This window comes from Epinephelus fuscoguttatus, linkage group LG9 (genome assembly GCF_011397635.1).
Source record: "Epinephelus fuscoguttatus linkage group LG9, E.fuscoguttatus.final_Chr_v1".
Lineage (NCBI taxonomy): Eukaryota > Metazoa > Chordata > Actinopteri > Perciformes > Serranidae > Epinephelus > Epinephelus fuscoguttatus.
The window spans coordinates 9691670-9710015 of record NC_064760.1 but is presented as its reverse complement, the minus strand read 5'-3'; the positions used below and the strand labels follow the sequence as shown (position 1 = coordinate 9710015).

The 18346-nt window shown below is 39.8% G+C and overlaps 1 protein-coding gene across 2 annotated transcripts in view; it reads right to left on the bottom strand.

Annotated features, from left to right (window-relative positions):
• The window catches only part of fstl5 (follistatin-like 5), a 271372-nt gene that overhangs the window by 71214 nt on the left and 181812 nt on the right, over nt 1-18346 (bottom strand). For both annotated transcript variants that reach the window (XM_049585115.1, XM_049585116.1), the window contains exon 8: nt 6792-6912. In XM_049585115.1, coding sequence (XP_049441072.1) covers nt 6792-6912 — 121 coding nt within the window. The remainder of the gene's footprint in view (nt 1-6791; nt 6913-18346) is intronic.

The following is an 18346-nucleotide window of genomic DNA, read 5'->3' as shown; positions in this document are numbered from 1 at the left end:
CAACATGGCTACTCCACACATCAACACTAATCAAAGCTGCAGGAATGTATTGTTTTTTAGCACGTCTGTCTTATTTTTGTCTAATTGAAACAGTAGTACACACAGTAATATCCAACTTCTATCTGTGGACATGTTGCTGTGATGCACAAAATACAGCCTAATGTGTTGTTATTAACTGGGATTGTTAACAGCGACTAACTAGCTTGAACTGGCCTTGCTAACAACCATCTTAGTTTTCCAACTTGTAGTACTCGAACATTCTCAACTCAGGTGTCATGTCATTCCCAGCTCCGACTTCTGAGGTAAATGTAATGCAGTATTTAACTTGCTTTTTTTGTCTGAGTCTTAAACCTTAACATATTGCATTAACTGTCATATAAAGCTAAAAGGGATTATTTTCTGTTGACTGACTAATCAATTAATAGACTAATTGATAAACAAATTGTTGCAGTTCGAGTTCCTCCTAATCACTACTCTACCTGTTTCTTAACTGTTATCCACACCCTGCTGACAAAAAGATGATGTCCCCAGGTTGCACATACTCTCTAGAAATACAATCTGGCATTCAAAGTCAGTACACTGTCAACAGACATAGCCTTTCTCTCATGCAAAATGCAGTCACATATGGAAAACCCTGTCGCTGTCTGGGAAAACTTCCAACACGTGAGTATTTCTAAAACAGTTCAGCAACTCTGGAAAAAGCAACAGTCCAGCCCTGACCAAAGGCTCTGGTTCCAGAGCTGCTGCTGCATGTTGAGGTGACCTCAACCACTGTATATCTCCTTGCTGTGGCCTCACTTCTAGCTACTGCTTCCCACTGGAGATATGACATCCCAGGTCCCAGCAGCCAGTTTTTGCAGTGAACGATCAGCACACAACATCCTTTACCTGCTACATACTGGTAACAAGGCCCCATGCATATAAACTGAATCACAATCGTTGTTTATGATAACTTCTGGGTAGAAGAAAAAATGAAACAGTGCTGAGCAAATGCTGCCTAACTTAGTCAGTTGTTAGCAACCTAGAAAAGGCGCCACCCAAAAAAAGTTCACTATCACTTTAAGTTTACATCATATTTAAAAGAATTTAACTGCTTTGCCTCGCCGTCAAGACAGCCCTCAGGCGGCTGTAGGAGACACAGCAGATTGTCCACTTAGCAGTTCGATCCACGTCCCCTTCAGTCTGCATGTCAAAGTACCCTTAACAAGATATTTGAACCTTGATACTTGAAGCCTTGATTGCTCAGAGGATTAGAAAAGCGCTATACAAGACCAAGTCCCTTACCAACGGGAAAGGGAAACTTTGCAAAACACAGGAGTTGCTAATCTACTGCTGCCTCGATCAGTTAGTGTGTAAGGTAAAACAGTGAAAATATTTCAAATGTAGCATACACTTGAAACTGATAGCCTTTTTTAGGTGGCTAAAATATGAATTGCTGTGGTCCTCGTGCATAGCTGTATGTTGCTTTTCCTCTGTGCCGCTAGATTTGGTTTATTAAAGATGCTATCAAAGCAACACAGTACATAAAATTAGCAGAAACAACACATAGGTCGGCACATCTCAGTTAACTTTGAATCTTTAAAAGTTACAGTTACAGCTGAAAATGACTGCACAAATAAGCAAGTTTGCTGATTTCATTTATCTCTGCAACTCAGTCAAGTGCCAGTTGTCTACCTGGAAGTGATTGTTAGTGTGAGAGTAATGTCACTGTGATCGGCTTGGCCACCGGGTGTGTCAGTTCTGAGTCCCTCCAGGAGTTGTTAACCCCAAAAACATGACTGCCAGGGTTGCAGGGGCACACAACCCCCAGCAATATGAGGTGCTAATTCTCAGAGGGTATAACTAACTCATTCTCAAAAAACAAACAAACAAAAAACAGTGAGAGGGCAATAATGAATGACACTGATAAATAACTGGGTATGTACACTGCATCAGTATTGCATGTGTTATGTATCATTAATATCTGCAAACAGCAGGAGCCACCTTTTGAAAGATGATGCTGCCAAGCAGAAGTAAAACAACATTAGGACCCACATTGTTTCATTTTACCCATCAGAAATACTTAGATTTCAAATTATCTTTTTCAAAATGAATGCAGCTTCCCCGAGTGGAAAACTAAATTTATTTTTCCCACAGCAGAAGAGGTCGGCGTGTTTGACGATTCAAGCAAGACTTTCATTAATTTAGCCCAAACAACGATTTGTGTTCTGCTAAAATGGCTGGGAGAGTGGACAAACTTTGCAGCCACAGTACAAATTAGATGCAACTTTATTGATCCCTGTGGGTAAAGCGGGGTCACTGCAACAAAGGGCTATAGATTAAGGAAAAAGGAGCCGACATAGCACACTGAAGATAACAAATAATCTCAACAAAATGAACATCTCGAAGATAATAGTGTACAACGAAGAAAGCACTACAGTGTGTTCATCAGCATAAGGCAGACAGCACAAACAAGCTGACTGTCAATAAAAGCACTCGGACAATGCACAGAGTGCAAGTGTAAAATCCACGGGGGACATTTTGATGAGTCAGTGTGTGTGTGTGTGTGTGTGTGTGTGTGTGTGTGTGTGTGTGTAAGTGGGGAAAGTAGGGATTAAAGCCCAAAACTGCTGAATGATCCTCTGCACAAGCTTACAGTAGAGACCTTTCTGCTTCACAGGGAAATCAAAAGTTTCTCTAAAAGTACCTCCAGTCTAAATTTCATCAGCTCCTCTGAATAAAACTTCAAATAGTATATATCTTGTCATTCTCGTGTGGCCTCAGAGTGATGGACAGCACTCTGAATCCAGTTTCTCAGAATTACTCGTTTTGCAGTTTCTTAATTGAGTTTTAGAAATTTCATGACAGGGTGATAAGCTGCTCCTTGGAGACTTCACCCCGACTGTGAATGTGAAATTCATAGTCTGCGTTAAAAAAAAAAGGTCATCTGAAAGTTTCAGTATCAATTACGACCAAAAGTCACGGGTCTCATGAGATTCGCTCTGTTTCCGTAAACACAATACTTGGTATAATAAGACCTGTAGATCATTGCAATTAACCTTGGAGTGATCTTTTAGAGGAATGATAATGAACTAACTGTCTGTCAAATGTAATGAAGACGTGGAGCTTTCTACTTAGCCACATTGTGGTTTATTCACATTCAACTCATTAGGACCAGAAAACAGGCTCATCTGCGCAAACTCAATCCAGCTGCTACACCTTTGCCCTCTCTGTTCGCTCTGATTCAACATTCACATGGCAGGTTCACCACACTGAAGACTGGCCCAAACCAATTAGCAGGAAGTGGAATATAAAACTCTTCACAGACAATGGGTATCAAGGCTGACTTCAATTACACGCCTATAGGGATGCCACCAGAACCGATACATCAGCATCAAGTTGATGTCAAAATTCTGAAAATATGATGGTACTTGTTTTTCTCCCCTCTTGTAGGTACCAGGGATGCAATTACTCCGGACCTGAAAGTGTTACAGTCTATACATCCTTTTTAATGAAGAGTAAGTTGTGACCTATTTGTAGCTGGTACAGCCATTAAGGTCAGTGGTAATTTAATTCCCAAGAGCTAATGACAAACTATTTTAGCAGTACTACCTGTGCCAGGAGACTAGGCACAATGTGATTTTGCCAAGTAGGACATGCTCCTGGATCAATGTCCCACACTGCATTCCAGAGCCAACATTGCAGTCATCCTATTTGCTTCTTCAGAGCTAAGCTAGTTTTCTAAATTCACGTTAAAACAATTAAACACAGTGCACAGTAACCCTAAACAAAAACCTTATAAGCAACTGCAGGGTCAGCAAGTTAGCTTGCTAACTAGGCTTGTTAGAATATTAGCGAGTTAGCTTGCTGACTAGGTATGCTATGCTAACAAGTAAGCTTGCCGACAGACTAGTATATTAGCGAGTTAGCTTGCTACAGTAACTAGGCTCTCTATGCTAGCAAGTAAGCTTGCCAGTAGAATAAAATAATGTTCATTAATATTAAGATTAAGGGTAATGTCATTTTGCAGTTGCAAAGATCTGCTAAAGACACATTTCCCTCCTTTTTAATAGCCTTTTCAAAACTTTTTTTTTTTTTATTGCAAGACTGCAGTGATCCTGTTGAATGTTGACTATCACTGACATGTTGACCCTGGATAATTTGTTTGTTAATCAAGAACCATTGTTATCATCTCTACCTGCATAATAGTTTGGCAAGCTTACTTGTTAGCATAGCATACTATAAACTCACTAATATTGAGGTCTATTGTCAAGTTAACTCATTAGCATAGCCAAAATAGTCTAAACCTGCAGTGGCTTACAAGGTTTTTATTCAGAATTACTGAGGGTTTTGTTAAATTGTATTAACTTCAACATTGGAAAATTAGCTTAGCTCTGAAGAAGCACAAAGAAGTTTTGATGTGCATGAGCAGCACACTGATGATGTCAGAGGGCTGTGATTGGTTGATTGCAATGTTGGTCCTGGAACGCGATGGGATGTTGATCCAGGTGCATGTCCTACTGCCAGAGACTAGAGTGCTCATACACTCATTCACAATACTTCACTACCTCTTAACAGAAGTACAGTAAGCAGTAAGATGTCACACAAATGAGTCCTGTCGAGCTACCTGCCAAACATTTCTGTCCTGTTATAATGCATTTGATTTTAAAGCAGTAAAACTGTGTTGTGGATATTGTGTTTTTATAGGAGACATTAAAAAATACCAGAACAGCACATGACAGCTTCATGAGAGCAGCATGGTGTCACTCAGTGTACCCTTTTTTTTTTTTTGTAGTGTCTCCATTAATAAGGAGAGCCATCCACAGCTATTCAAAGAAACACTCTGTTTTGAAGTACTGCTGGGGAGGGACTCTTTCGGAAAGGACCTTTGTATCCCAGGAATAAATACTTAAAGTAATAACCCAATTTATTTTACTAAAAGTGGATTTCCACACTTCTACTGACTCTAATTTGCCGTATTCATGTTTGTGAACATACAGTTAGAAGCTTTTTCTGTTAAAAAAAAGAACTGGTGTACAGGTAGTACAAGACCAGAATCACCAACAACTAACATAAATTAAAACAAACAGAAGCTGAAGCTGGTGCAGTGCTTGAGTCATTAGACAAAAAAGAGAGTGCTAAAACTCAAACTTCAAGAGAAAATCCAAAGATGTCACAGTGTAGATCACTCTGTCTGACTAAAAGATTTGAAGATTTTGCTCACAGATAAAAGCTGTTCGAACAAATACCTCTGACCAATGACAAAAGACTATTATAATCGCTTTGCCGGCACAACACAAGTCAGTAAATCTGTACAATAAGAGTAAATCTATCTGTCTTTATGCTGAGCTGGAATCTAAATCTTCCATCTGACAGCCATATAGTGGCTGATAGACCCCAAAATACACCAACACTTACCTCAAGAAAGAAAAGAACAATGTAAACGTGTTTTAAAGCATCGCTCACAGTGTTAATTATTAAAAGAAAGAAAAAAGGTCTTCAGGGAAATCAGAGATGTTCTTTCTCATCTCAGCTGGAGGAGCGTGTCGGTGTCTTGTCTGACTGATAGCAGCTAGTCTGGCAGTGTTACACCATTGGGAACGAGAGACAAAAACTAACCTGTCTACATGTCATGGGCAGAGAGCATGTTGTTAGTGATACTGAAGAATTAGGACCACAGCAGCATCTTACTGGGCTGAAGTGGCATTTGCAGGTATGTTTCTATTAATGTGCTGCAGCTGAGCAGCTCATTAGTTATCTATCCTGCAAACTGACATTAGCAGAACACTTTTTGTTCATTCAACAAGCTGACATGATGGACAACGCGTATGATCATGTTTGTAAGTCAGATAAGAAAGTGACCTTAGCAGGAAAGCTAATGTGGTTTGTTGTTCAGAGTCTGTGGCTCATGTGTTGTGTAGCTGCTTTCTAACTCAGTGTGAAAATGTGGTCTTCCTATTTGACAGTCTCTCCAGGATTTCACTTGCTTTTTTGGGATTGTTGCTGCCTGAGATACCTGATTTCACGGCGGCCTTTCTAAAAAACTGCAACGCATGTTGTGACGTTTTTAGGCTTCTCTTGTCAATGAAAATGAGGGGGCAAGTGAAAATTGCATAAATAGCTGTGATGCTATCTCAGACTGGAGCCTATTATTATGAGCATTCAATGTCTCCCTCAGAATTAGAATTTAGCTGTTGAGCTAGCCCTCATTCAACCCAGTGCTAAAAGACCGTCTCCTTTAGCCACTTTCCTTCTGCTGTCTCTGCCTGGTTAGCACAAGCTAACACAGCAGCAACGGCTAACATCCCACATCAAGCTGTTAAACAGGCCAAACAAACTCCAACCATCACTGAAACTGCTCAACTTTCAAGCGCCAACATTTCTGCTTTCTGTAAGATTTGATTTGGCTGTGTTGAAATAAGGTCTCCATCGACCTGGACAGATACCAAACAACGTTCTGTTGGATCAATGCAAAACTTGGGACCTCTATCATGAAACCAATAAATACAATATTATCATTTTTCTGTCTATTTTTTTTTCTCAAAGGAGAACAGAGCACATACAGTATGTATGCTGTGGCATTAAAAAAAGTACTTGACTCCAGTTGTACTTGTGGGAGGAGACTTACGAGCTGATGTTTAGGCATCTACTGCAGTAATCATAGGTGTAGATTTTTTGGGGGAAGCAGGGGAAATGTTCCCCTCAATACTCAAACATGCGAATCTGCCCCCCCACCCACCCACCTACGCTCTTGTCAGTAATGACATAATTTGAATAAAAACATGTATCATGTCTTTGTGGCAGCCTCTTACCATTCACTTGAAGAGTGTGAATCTGAAAAAGTTTCTCGTAGCCATCAGCATGACAGGTGTAGTTGCCCATGTGGGTCGTGGTCACCTTGGTGATGTACAGTGAGCCATCATCCCCAAAGTCCTACCAGAGAGAAAAAGAGAGGAAAAATTGTTAACGGCTGACAGAAAGTATCAGTGGTTTTGTTCCAACAGTGCAGCAGAGATGTTTGAAGGTGGAAGCTGGAAATGAACTGTTTCAATGTGAATGAAATGAGCCTGCAGCGTGCAGATGAGACGATAAACATGTTTCATAGCTAAGCAAATGAAAAATATCACAACTGTCCAAAAAGGCACACTGTAGAGCAATGTCCATCAATCTCAGTCAGAAGTTGAAGCCATTTGGTGCCACAGAAAACAAATGAGGAAAATAACTGTTAAAATTCACAGTTAAGAAAAATAGTTTTCTGGTTCGTGTCATTTTTCCAATCAGAGGAAAGTGATCTGATGGAAATGGTCTCAGGCTATAATTGATTAGCATAAAAATTACACAGTGTTAGCTGCTTTCAAAACAGAAACATGGAAATATAGTGCTGCAGACACACAGTCAATCAAAATAACTTCTGCTGCTCAGTTTAAATGTCACTGTCACTGAAAAGGCCAGAATGATGGTTGTTGCACGTCCACCAATATACAAAACATGTTGCACTTCAGTGATGCTCTTCGATTCTCAGGTGGCCTCTTCAAAGCACAAAACATGTAATTAAACCAATACCTATCGATGATGTGAACTTATGTAGGGCTAACTGAAACATGATTATTTCATGCTGTGTTGTGGTCATTGAGTCCGTAAACACATAGAAAATGGTGCTGAACAGAGAGCAAACTGAAGAGTAAGTTTTTCAGCCATGGCACAGAGAGAAGCCCCCAAAGCTAATGAGCCCACTGCCGGTGTGCCGGTGTGATGAATCCATCTGGCAAAGAGCAAATGTGTGCCACCTTAATAAGATCACGCTGCAGTGAAAAAGCCATCTTGGCAAGTCATTGAAATTACTTTTTTTTTGTATTATATGGAGTGTTATGGTGATATTATGTTCATACAAATATAATACCATGAATACACTGCATGAAGAGGCAGGGGGCTGATCGTTTCCAACAAGAAGTCAACATTCTCTGTTTTGGTTCAAAGTAAAAATGTTTTAAATTCTACTTCTTCTTGCAAAGTTAAGAATAAAACCTATTTGTCCTGTGAATCATAAATACTCAAGAGTAGTCTAAGCTGGTGAAGAGCAGCCTGTCGGGGTCTTAAATAGCTGCAGTGCAGAGACAGAGGTGAGCATACACCTTACATGAAATGATTTTTTATGACGGTGGAATACAGTATTGGCCATAATGAATAATGTGCTATCTGAAGCTAAATGTAACTCAGATCCCATCTCTTCCCCGCTCAAGTAAGACTTTATTTTGTTTTCATTTTAGCCACATTTCTATACTTTTCTCCCTGTTTATAGCTTAGTACTTTAGATTGTCATGTGTTAGTTGCTCGTTTTTCACCAGAGGCCCCACGATACGATACAATACGATCACAATACACAAGTCACGATCCAATATTACTGTGATTTGAAATGCGTTGCAATATGCTGATGTGATAAAATATACTGCAAGGTATTGTGATTTATTATCTTTTTTCAACTGTAAATTGTGTCCCCAAAGTAAAACTTTGTCAACGTCAACAGTTTTTTTTAATACAGTAGTTAGTCTGTTCATCTGACTTCAGTCATATCTTTTGCACCAAAATGTATCTAGTAAACTGAAAAAGCAACTAATTATACCATTCAAGAGGGTTACTAAACATTTAATTTGTATTTGTCATAATAACTATTTACATAATAAATAATCTGTGTGACCATATGGTATTGCCATATTACGGTGATTAGCTGCGAACAAACCCATACAAATAGTCACCCTTTTTTTTAATTTTTTTTTTTAAACCTGGGTACAAAAAACTGATTGATGTTATCGTCTGACTGGACAAGTTTCAATACTCACTGGTACCACTACCTGAGTTATGTCAGTTGATCTCTCAAGACAGATTCTGCAATTTACATTGTAGAATCTGTCGGCAGCCCTGTGTGAAAGACGACTACAGAGGGGGGGAGGGCGGGGCTTTGAGTTTGAACGATGCTGCGATTTAGCCAATCATAAAGGAGGGAGCGTGGCCGAGACGTGCAGGTGTCCCCAGGAAATGTGTACCTACAGAAACAGCAAGCTCCGCGTCCATAGCGACCGCTCCACCCAAAACGCCATCTCATTGTGAAAAAAATATTTTTTCCAGCTGATGTCTTAGTTAAAACATGATTGAGCAAACTGGAGTAGTTTCATGTCGTATCCGACAACGGGAGGTTTTTAGCAGATGACGTCCTGATGTTAGCTTTGCTAACTGTCACTGTCAGCTGCAGCCACTGATGCTTTCTAGACATCGTGATTTTCCATAACTGAATAAATACCACACATATCAACACAAAACTGCTTTGCTAGCTCACTCATGTTGTAATTAAGATATCCGCTGGAAAAAATACTTTATTCACAGACCGTTTATTGAGTTATTACCTTATTTTTATACAGTCTATGGTTATTACAGACACCGCTAACGGCTAACGTTAACAGCTAACGGTTAGCCCAGCTAATCTACGATAACCATGTTATTTACAAAATGTGCACACAGAAATAGTAATGTTCAGTCATTGTGTTTATAAACTTAACAAACATCAGATTAGTCTACATGGAGATATAGTGACGTGAAAAATGTGATTGATATATAGCTAAACTCTGCTGGTTTTCTACCTGAAGTATTGGTAAACAACACGGCGATTCCCTGGGGGCACCACTGGAAGTGAAGGGCGTGAGCTATCGCCGAAGCTCCTGCACTTCCGTTAGTTGAAAAACTCCGGGCTGTGCCTCCAGAGGTAAAGGAAGAAATTTTTTTTTTTTTTTTTTTTTTTTTTTTACCGATGGATTTCCAGATTGGTTGATATCTAAAAGGAACAGTGTGTAAGATTTGGGGGATTTAGTGGCATCTAGTAGCCAGAACTGCTGACTGCAACTAGCTGAAACTTTTTTGCATTTAAAAATTTCTTCAGTGTTTATTGTTCAGAAGGTTTTTACTGTGAGCTGAATTATTGGCAGAGGACTCTTCCACTCCAAGAAAAACAATATGACCCAGTGATTAAAAACACTGAAGATGGCAGTTTCACATTTTAAATAAATTGTATTGTCTGACACTCTCATTGTCTGGTCAGGGTCTGATAACAACAGTGGCTGATGCAAAAACATGAATTGCCACTCCAAGAGCCAGTGTTTGGTTTGTTCATTCTGGGTTACTGTGGAAACATAGGGGCAATCATAGGGGCAATTATATGTAGACATAAACAGCTCATTTTAGAGTAACAAAAACACAAGGATTCTTATTTTCAGGTGATTATACACTAAACACCACATACTTATTATATTCGTTTTCTGCTGAGATATCCCCCTAAATCCTACACACTGGACATTTGAAGGTATCGAGCAAGAACACCCTACTCTGAAAGGTTACTAAGCAGTAGTGAGATACTTGATAAATGTGTCTTTTTCTTCTCTTTTATCAAATAATTGTTTTACTCTTACACTGGTCTCGGTGTAATAATCAGTCTGATTTAATGTTAGAATCAATTTTTCACATCATTCTCAAAACAGTTAAAACTTTATTGGAAATACAAATCGTCTCTGAAGATTAAATTTGTTCCTTAATTTGAGGGAAAAAATGAAAATCGATATCAAATTATGTAACGATTTTTTAAGCAGAGAGATTTTAGCGCATTAACTAAATCAAGTGATTATATTATAAATGTCGAGGGATAACTTATGAACAAAAGATCTGCCTGTGCTCTCAATAATAGGTTTTCACCACTTTCCAATGCAGAGTGGCTTTTCAGGAATGAACAAGCTCCAGCACTCAGCCTTCATTAGAGTCTTCTTCAGTGCCCACTAACTTGATGAAGGCCAAGTGCCAAAACGTGTTCGTTCCTGATTGCTGCCATGCATTAAAAAAACATTCAAATTTCTTTAGTGGCATGAACTTTCACTCTTAAGAATGTCCATGAGTCTGCCCCCGTGCTCCTCGCTGCTTATAACTGAACACAGCATTCATTTATTAAAAACAGAGTCAGCCTTAATTACCAGCCCTCTTTCAGAAGAGTTCATAACAAGAAAAGCGCCTTTTCTCATTAAGTAGCTTTTAACATTTTGATCACATCTCTGCTGGCTGTTTACATCTTGGCATTCAGCTTCTACTTAAACGTCTACAGACAAGTGAGGAGAGTCAGCCATCGTGTTTACAGACACACAGTGTGTTTATCAGTTCGTCCCGGTGTGCTCCGATCTAACCTACGAGCTCGGTAACGGCTCGAGCTGAGTGAAGCATCAGAGCTTCACAATATGAGGGGAAATCGATGGTGCGTTTTGGCCCCTTGGGCTGAGAGCATATTGTGTCACCTTCTTAAATGAAAAATGAATGGGGGGAGAAATGAAACTCAGAGGGGTGGAACGAGCCGCGGCGCAGGCTGTCGACATGATTCCTCCACCTCACCTCACCACCCTCACCTCAGCTATCAGCAGCACCCAGCACCCAGCTCTCTGCAGACAAAGCAGGCCAGTGTACAACTACTCAGAGGGAAGGGAGACAAGGACGGGTAGAGGTGGATTTACAAATAGGCCATAGCCCTCAAGAAACTATAATTAATAAAGCTGTCAGTGGCAGGTCACCTCTGAAAGGACACTAAAGAGCCACCTCATTGGATAGCTAACCTTTGGTGGTGACGAGGCGTTTCAGAAAACGGCCTTTTGAAGAAGTTTCAAGACTTATGAAACTTTGTGAGAGGAACACAACAAGCTGAGTGAAAATACCCTGAGGTGTGATAGGAAGGTAGTTCTATACTGAGGCAACACAACTAAAAACAGGAGGTAGCGTGACATTAAAGAGCAGATTTCCCAAAACTGCAGAAATCACATTTTCTCACTCCGCTGGTTTCTAAACATAAGGTGTGTTTCCAGCCACCTTCTTTAATTAGCATTTTCAATTTGAACATTAAAAAAAACAACCTGAGTGAAAACACAGAAAATTTAAAAAAAAAAAAAGAAAAAAAAAAAGAAAAAAAAGAAAATATCACCAAAAAAAGCTTTAATGCTTAGGGGAGGTGGAAAATTGGTGTATCAATAAAAGTTAAATGCAACTGAAAGCAATGGAAACAGATTGAGCAAGTAAATGATGACGGTCATGACGCGCCGTCTCCGGAGGCTTTTAACATGCTTGTGTATGCTCAAAAGATTTATACCATAACTCTTCAGAAAGCACCAAGCTTTAGTATTAGTGTTCAAAAGTCTCTATTTCCATTGTCCAGTATGCTCTCTGTTACTATACATCCATTGTTTTCCTTCATTTGAGGTTTGACTCTCTAGAATCACTCTTTCATTTTTCCACAAATATGATAATATGTCTTTAGGGGGTGCAGTTAGTTACAGTGTGGGCTCCATGTTTACTCTGACAGCTTGTCAGACCATCACAAAGGGGCGGGGCTTAGTGAAAGGTCTCCATGAACCAAACTCTCAATATTTGCTTAACAGTAGTGGATGGAAAATCATATATATTTGCATTTCTTATTGCAGATTTTCTAAAACTTTGCTTAAAATTTGTGCCACATTAGGATGGAAACAAAACTATATTATAACTACATTTTTCAGTTTTGAAAAATGACATTTGAAAAAAGAGCAGCATGTGTTTTCTGATAAACACGACTCCCCATTACTCTGCATGCATCATCCATGGCCCTCACTGTCAACAGTTTCCACTGGAACTATTTTTAACCAACACTCTGAACAAAACTTGTTGATAATGTTCACTTACTAACAGGGACAGTTCCTGGTGCTGGTAAATTTATTTATTCAATGCTGTGAGCATCAGAAACGAAATTCTGTTTACATAAATGAGCCACACTATTGCACTGGATGACATGTTTTTTTCATTACTATGAGTGCATGTATTTTGCCCAGCTGTTTGGTAAATTATTTAGCCTTTAAAAAAACGTATAATTTGTCAACTGCGTTTGGAGGGTTCAATCTTCAACAGGAATGAAAGTGCTTGAGGCTGAGAGCTACAGACAAGCTGTGGAAGTCAGAGTGTTGAGCGATGGATAAACATGTGGTCGGTTTTGGTCTTTTTTCACAGGATTTGTTGACAATAACAAAAATATACTAATATATCACCAGCCTAATCCGTTATCCTCTGCTTTAACCAGATTATTTGTTTTGGATGAAAATGATGCAGTTGCTGTAAAATTCGTTTGCAGAAAGGAAAAACATAGTGTTCAACTTATTTGATGTCCTCAACCTGTGCATTTCAGATAACAGCATGGTGCTGCTATCTGTTGTGGGCACCTCACTAGCTTTGCGGGCTTTTTGTGAATGTGGGAAAAAAATAGTGAAGCAATGTCAGTCTGTTGTGATGAAAAAACTAAAAACACCCTACCTGGGACGGGATCTGTTGGGGAGTAAAACAGAGGTCAAACATTAAGACGTTTAGTTCAGTAGTTCAGCAGTAAAGCATAAGAAACAGATTATAAGGCAGACAGGTGACAACACTGCAGGTGCTGTGGTCAGGAATGAAACACATGTTACAGACAATGTACAGTAACTACCTGAGTAGATCTAATGTCAAGATACTATAAATGTAGTACAGATGAGTGCATGACTGTGGCTCTGGGCTCCCACACCACATGATTAATTCAACAAAATCACCTCTCTTGATAGGAGCTGGAGATATAAAAACAGGCCACTGTGAATTCAGTATGATTCACGTTATCTGCTTTATAATGTTGCACAGCTTCACGTATTTATCCTCTGGAAACGGCACAGGAGGAATACAAATCAACCAGCATCACACGAGGTGGTGCACACTGATCAGAACTGAATGTATACATTATAAATGATCACATACATTTAATGCTACACATTGTACACTTCCACAAGGCAGAGATAATGTGAAACCCACCAGAACAAGGTACCAACACATTATGGGAGATAAAAATACATCTTCCAAAGGACGAGATAAGAAAGATTCAGCTCGGATTAAACCATGTCCCTCTTTACATCTCTTCCTAATGAAGCTGCAGGCTTCAAAACATGTTTTCTATTTTTAATAATTTCATGTTTTTTCATGACTGTGTTCATAGATGCTGCTGCTTAATGAGATAAATATATATTTTTAATGGTAACCTTGCAAGCTGACTCATCCATGGACATGTTACCACATGAAGTAGCTGCTTTAAACAAACTTCACAATCTTCCCACAAAATAAACTTTGACATTGTTGGATTTCCAAACTTTTAAAGAATTACAAAATATCAAATGCATTTTTCATCTTCACCAATTCCAGGACCACGAAATCAGTATCCCAAAACGCAAACATGAATGTATATGCGCACGCACGCACACACACACACACACACACACACACACACACACACACACACACACACACACACACAGACATGCACACAACACAACTGTGTCTTTGGCTCGTCCACTCAGGGAGGATTGAAATACTGACAGCCTTGGATGATGATGCAATAGCCAGCAACTGTCAACTTCATGGAATTACAGTAAGCTGCTTTGTCAAAATTTAGAGAGGCTCTATTGAACTCCGGGATACAAGCGCACCACTGGGATTAATGTGCGATTCACTAAGTCTGAATGTCGACAAAATTTCTAAAATAACCACATTGGAAACTGGGAAGGACTGCAAGATTAGACTGCATAAACCTCCCATGTGTACTCACAGGAATATGACTCTAATTAAGGCTGGCAGTGGATGCTCACAAATATTAACAGCCTGCAATTATACAGAAATTGTCTGCAAGGCAATTTAGAATTAGTCTGTGGATGCCAGGTGCAGACGAAATCCATTCTCCTCTCTGGAAGGGACAACAATGATTGACTGGAAGTCTGAGAGCCAAAAATAAATCTGGATTAAGCCGGCGCTGGTGTGCAGCTAATGTTCCATTGGTACTTTCTCTTGGTGCTGCGTGGTTTGCACACAGTTTTCTGATGAGCCATGAGAGACTCCTGCTGATTCACTTGCTGGTGGTGTTCGCTGTTCTGGAGGTAATCTGTGCACTAGAGGTTGTAAACTCAGGCTTTGTTAGACACCGACAAAAAAATTAAATCTGACAATCGCAGACCTCCAGGGTCAAAGTACAGCGAGTTCTCTCAGTCTGAGGAGACAGATAAGTCCCAGTAGTAGTTTAACATGGTCTCACTTCATGAAGCTGCACTGGCATCAGCCCAGCACGCTGTACGTACCACAGAGACACAGGAAAGGTAATTTTATGCAGCAACATTAAATACAGGCAACATAAAGATCCTGGGGGTACCAAAGTGGTTCAGGGTTAATTAAAATTCAAAGTGTTAGTTGCATCCTTCTTTCTGTTCTGTTCTGTTCTCTATATGATGTATAACGCAATCTATCGGTTCTGTGGACTGAAATCAAATTTTGATGTTCTCTCCAGGAGTATGATGGTTGTGAGCCACAAAAGGCCAAGCTTTGATTGATTATCAGCACAGCCTGTTCTTCTTTCAACTGTCTCAATAAGGGGGAAAAATGAAGCCTGTGTGATTCCACAGTGAAAAGGTAAAAAAAAATAAAATAAATAAAGACTCTCATAAAGTTCTGATGCAAAATTACAGCAATGCTCAACTATTTTATAGGATAATAAGTCAGTAAGTGTCCTTGATCTGCATGTTGTCATTACGGCTGGAACGATGTCAGATTTTCACTACACGATTATCGTGGCCAAAAGAATTCATCACAACAATAATATCGTCTATAATAATAATAATAATGTCTCTTTTCTGACAAATGTATTACTCTCAAAGTAAAAGTGTAGGGAGGTGGAGGGAGAGTGTGTAACCAGGGTGTCTACTAGTAACAGACTCTTATATTTAATGTGTTTTACGACCTTTACAAGATAATTTTTAACCAAATTTAAGGGTGATTTTTGGACAAGTCAACTTATTCTTAGTCAAGCTTTGCAGGTAAGTATAAATGTAACCATATATAGTTATATATGTGGCCCTGTGCAGAGGTAGGTTTTATGTAGAAATATAGTTATCAGAGTGAGTCAGGTGAATGTACGTTTTGTCAAAAGATAAGTGATCCAGGTATAAAGTACAAAGACAGTATTAGGTACAGCGGTAGGTTAGAGATTTGGCATATCAGAAATGTGGACTTTCACACGTAAGAGGTTGACTCATTTTGACGAAAACAAATTAAAGGTTTGATCAATTAAATCAAAATGTTTGTGGCAATTAAGACCTCACAATTCAAATTTAAGTCTATCTAATGACGTTTACAGCCTAATATCTATAACAATTGAATTTAAGAAATTATAAGACTTTTACAGGACCTGCAGACACCTTGTGTAACTGTAACGGTACAAATGGGTACAAGAGGAGCAATTATGCTTAATGGATAGTGCAAAGGCAAACTGAGAACTGAAAGAAATGGAAATGATCTAAAGCCTCGGAAAAGAAAAAAACAACGTTATGAGTTTGTCACATTACAGAAAAATGTGTCACAAACCAACCAGCCAAATTTGAATGATTAAAACAATTGCCTCATGTGTAAAGTTTTGTCTCAAAATCACAAAAAAGAGCAGTAATTTCTGCTCTGAAATCCCATGGCTATGTCCACTGAAGGGGCAAAAATGGAAGAACAAGACTTTTGTTCAGTGGTCAACCCAGTGAACACAAAGCATGTATTCCCTGAGCCAAAGAACCAGCAGCTGTGCAGCAACGGCCTCTCATTAACAGTTAACCCAGTGCACAATCATGTACACACATCTCCTAGAGAGCCACTTTGCAGCAGCAGCCTCTTGGTCAGCAGCTAACAGCAGCTAACGTTAGCACGAAGCACACAACCACAGCAGTGAGCAATCGCTGCTGGCAGGCCGAGTAGCTGATTCAGGCTGAAAGACTGAGTGTTTTATTCATGTATTAATTAGAATGAAAGTGCTAAGAGAGCTTGTGGAATGTAGCGATTCAACACTGTTCGCACAGGGATTGAACGAGACGACACTGATGCTATGCGCTCTAACATTAGTTTGTAGGGGAGGGGTTATGTTAAGGATGGCTCCAGTGCATCATGGAATGGTGATTTCAGGCCAGCCCAAAAAATCAGGGACACAAAAACAGTGAAAAACAGGTTAAGGGTCTGGCTTCACAAGGTAGTATCTTATAGTTCATGTACATCATACGCGTGTTATTAACATGGTATCAATACTTAATTTTTCAGTACCACAGTTATCGTTAATACCAGCGGGTAGAAACATCACTAGCTGTCATTTTCCCAGCTACTGATGAACTTCACAAGCTTTTTGGGCTACGACAGATATACTGAACAGCATTTGGCAGTGGAGACTTTTATCCCCAAGCTGACATCTGCGTTGACAATACACCTGTGCAATATCTGATATATAGTCACGGGGAAACTGATGACTGTGTGTGAAGTTCAGACAGAGACCACCCCTGGTCAGGACACTGAACTCTGCTATGTGTCTTCAGGCAAAATCAGGAGATGAAACAGAAGCTCGTTCTATTGAATCTAAAAAAAAAGAAGAACTAAAACAGTTCTTGGAAAAAAAATATATGAAAGATAGATCAAAGCCTGCGTTGACCTTACAAGACCCCGCACCTCTCTATTCTCCTACAAATCCTCCAAAAGATATTCAGAGCGTTTTTTAAGGAATAATCTGACTTGACATTTATTTTTTTGTTACACACAGCACTTGCATACATCTTCCCTGGCCTTGAATTGCTTAAAAGCAGTCATAATATATTATAAAAAATGACTGAAAGAGGCAAACGGTGGGAAAGCCGTTACTCTCATGTGCACCGCCTGAAAATCACTTCATGGTGTTGACGCCGCTCCTTAATGGAATCACACGTCACCAACAACCAGAACCAGCGCACTAGTTTAGAGCCAGTTGATGGTGCCAAGGATGACTGGCGACAGCTGGGCGCCTCTTACTCATTTTAAGGGTCATCAACATTTAATGTTACATTAGTGGCTTCGCTGGGTCTCCCTTTATCTACTGCGACAGTGTTGACTTAATTATGCACAGCAGTATCACACTCATCTTGGTCAGCCCTGACACAAAGAGAGGGATCGAGTAAGGCGAAAAAGGTCTGCCTTTCCTCTACCTCGCCACGTAAGTATCCATGCTCCTTTTGATGTGGATGAAAGTGACACAGAGGGCTGTCTGGGGCCGTGCATGCAGATTAACACACAGATGCACACATGCACGCGCGTACACACATACAGTCTTTCACCGAGTTGTAAAAGTAGGTCCTTCCTCTAGGGCTGAACCCCTTTGGTATCCCCCTTCATCTCCTTTCTTTGTCTGAAATCCCTGTCCCTCCCAGCAGTCTCTAAACACAGACACCAAGAACACAAACTGACATCCTGGATTACTGTCAGACCTACAACA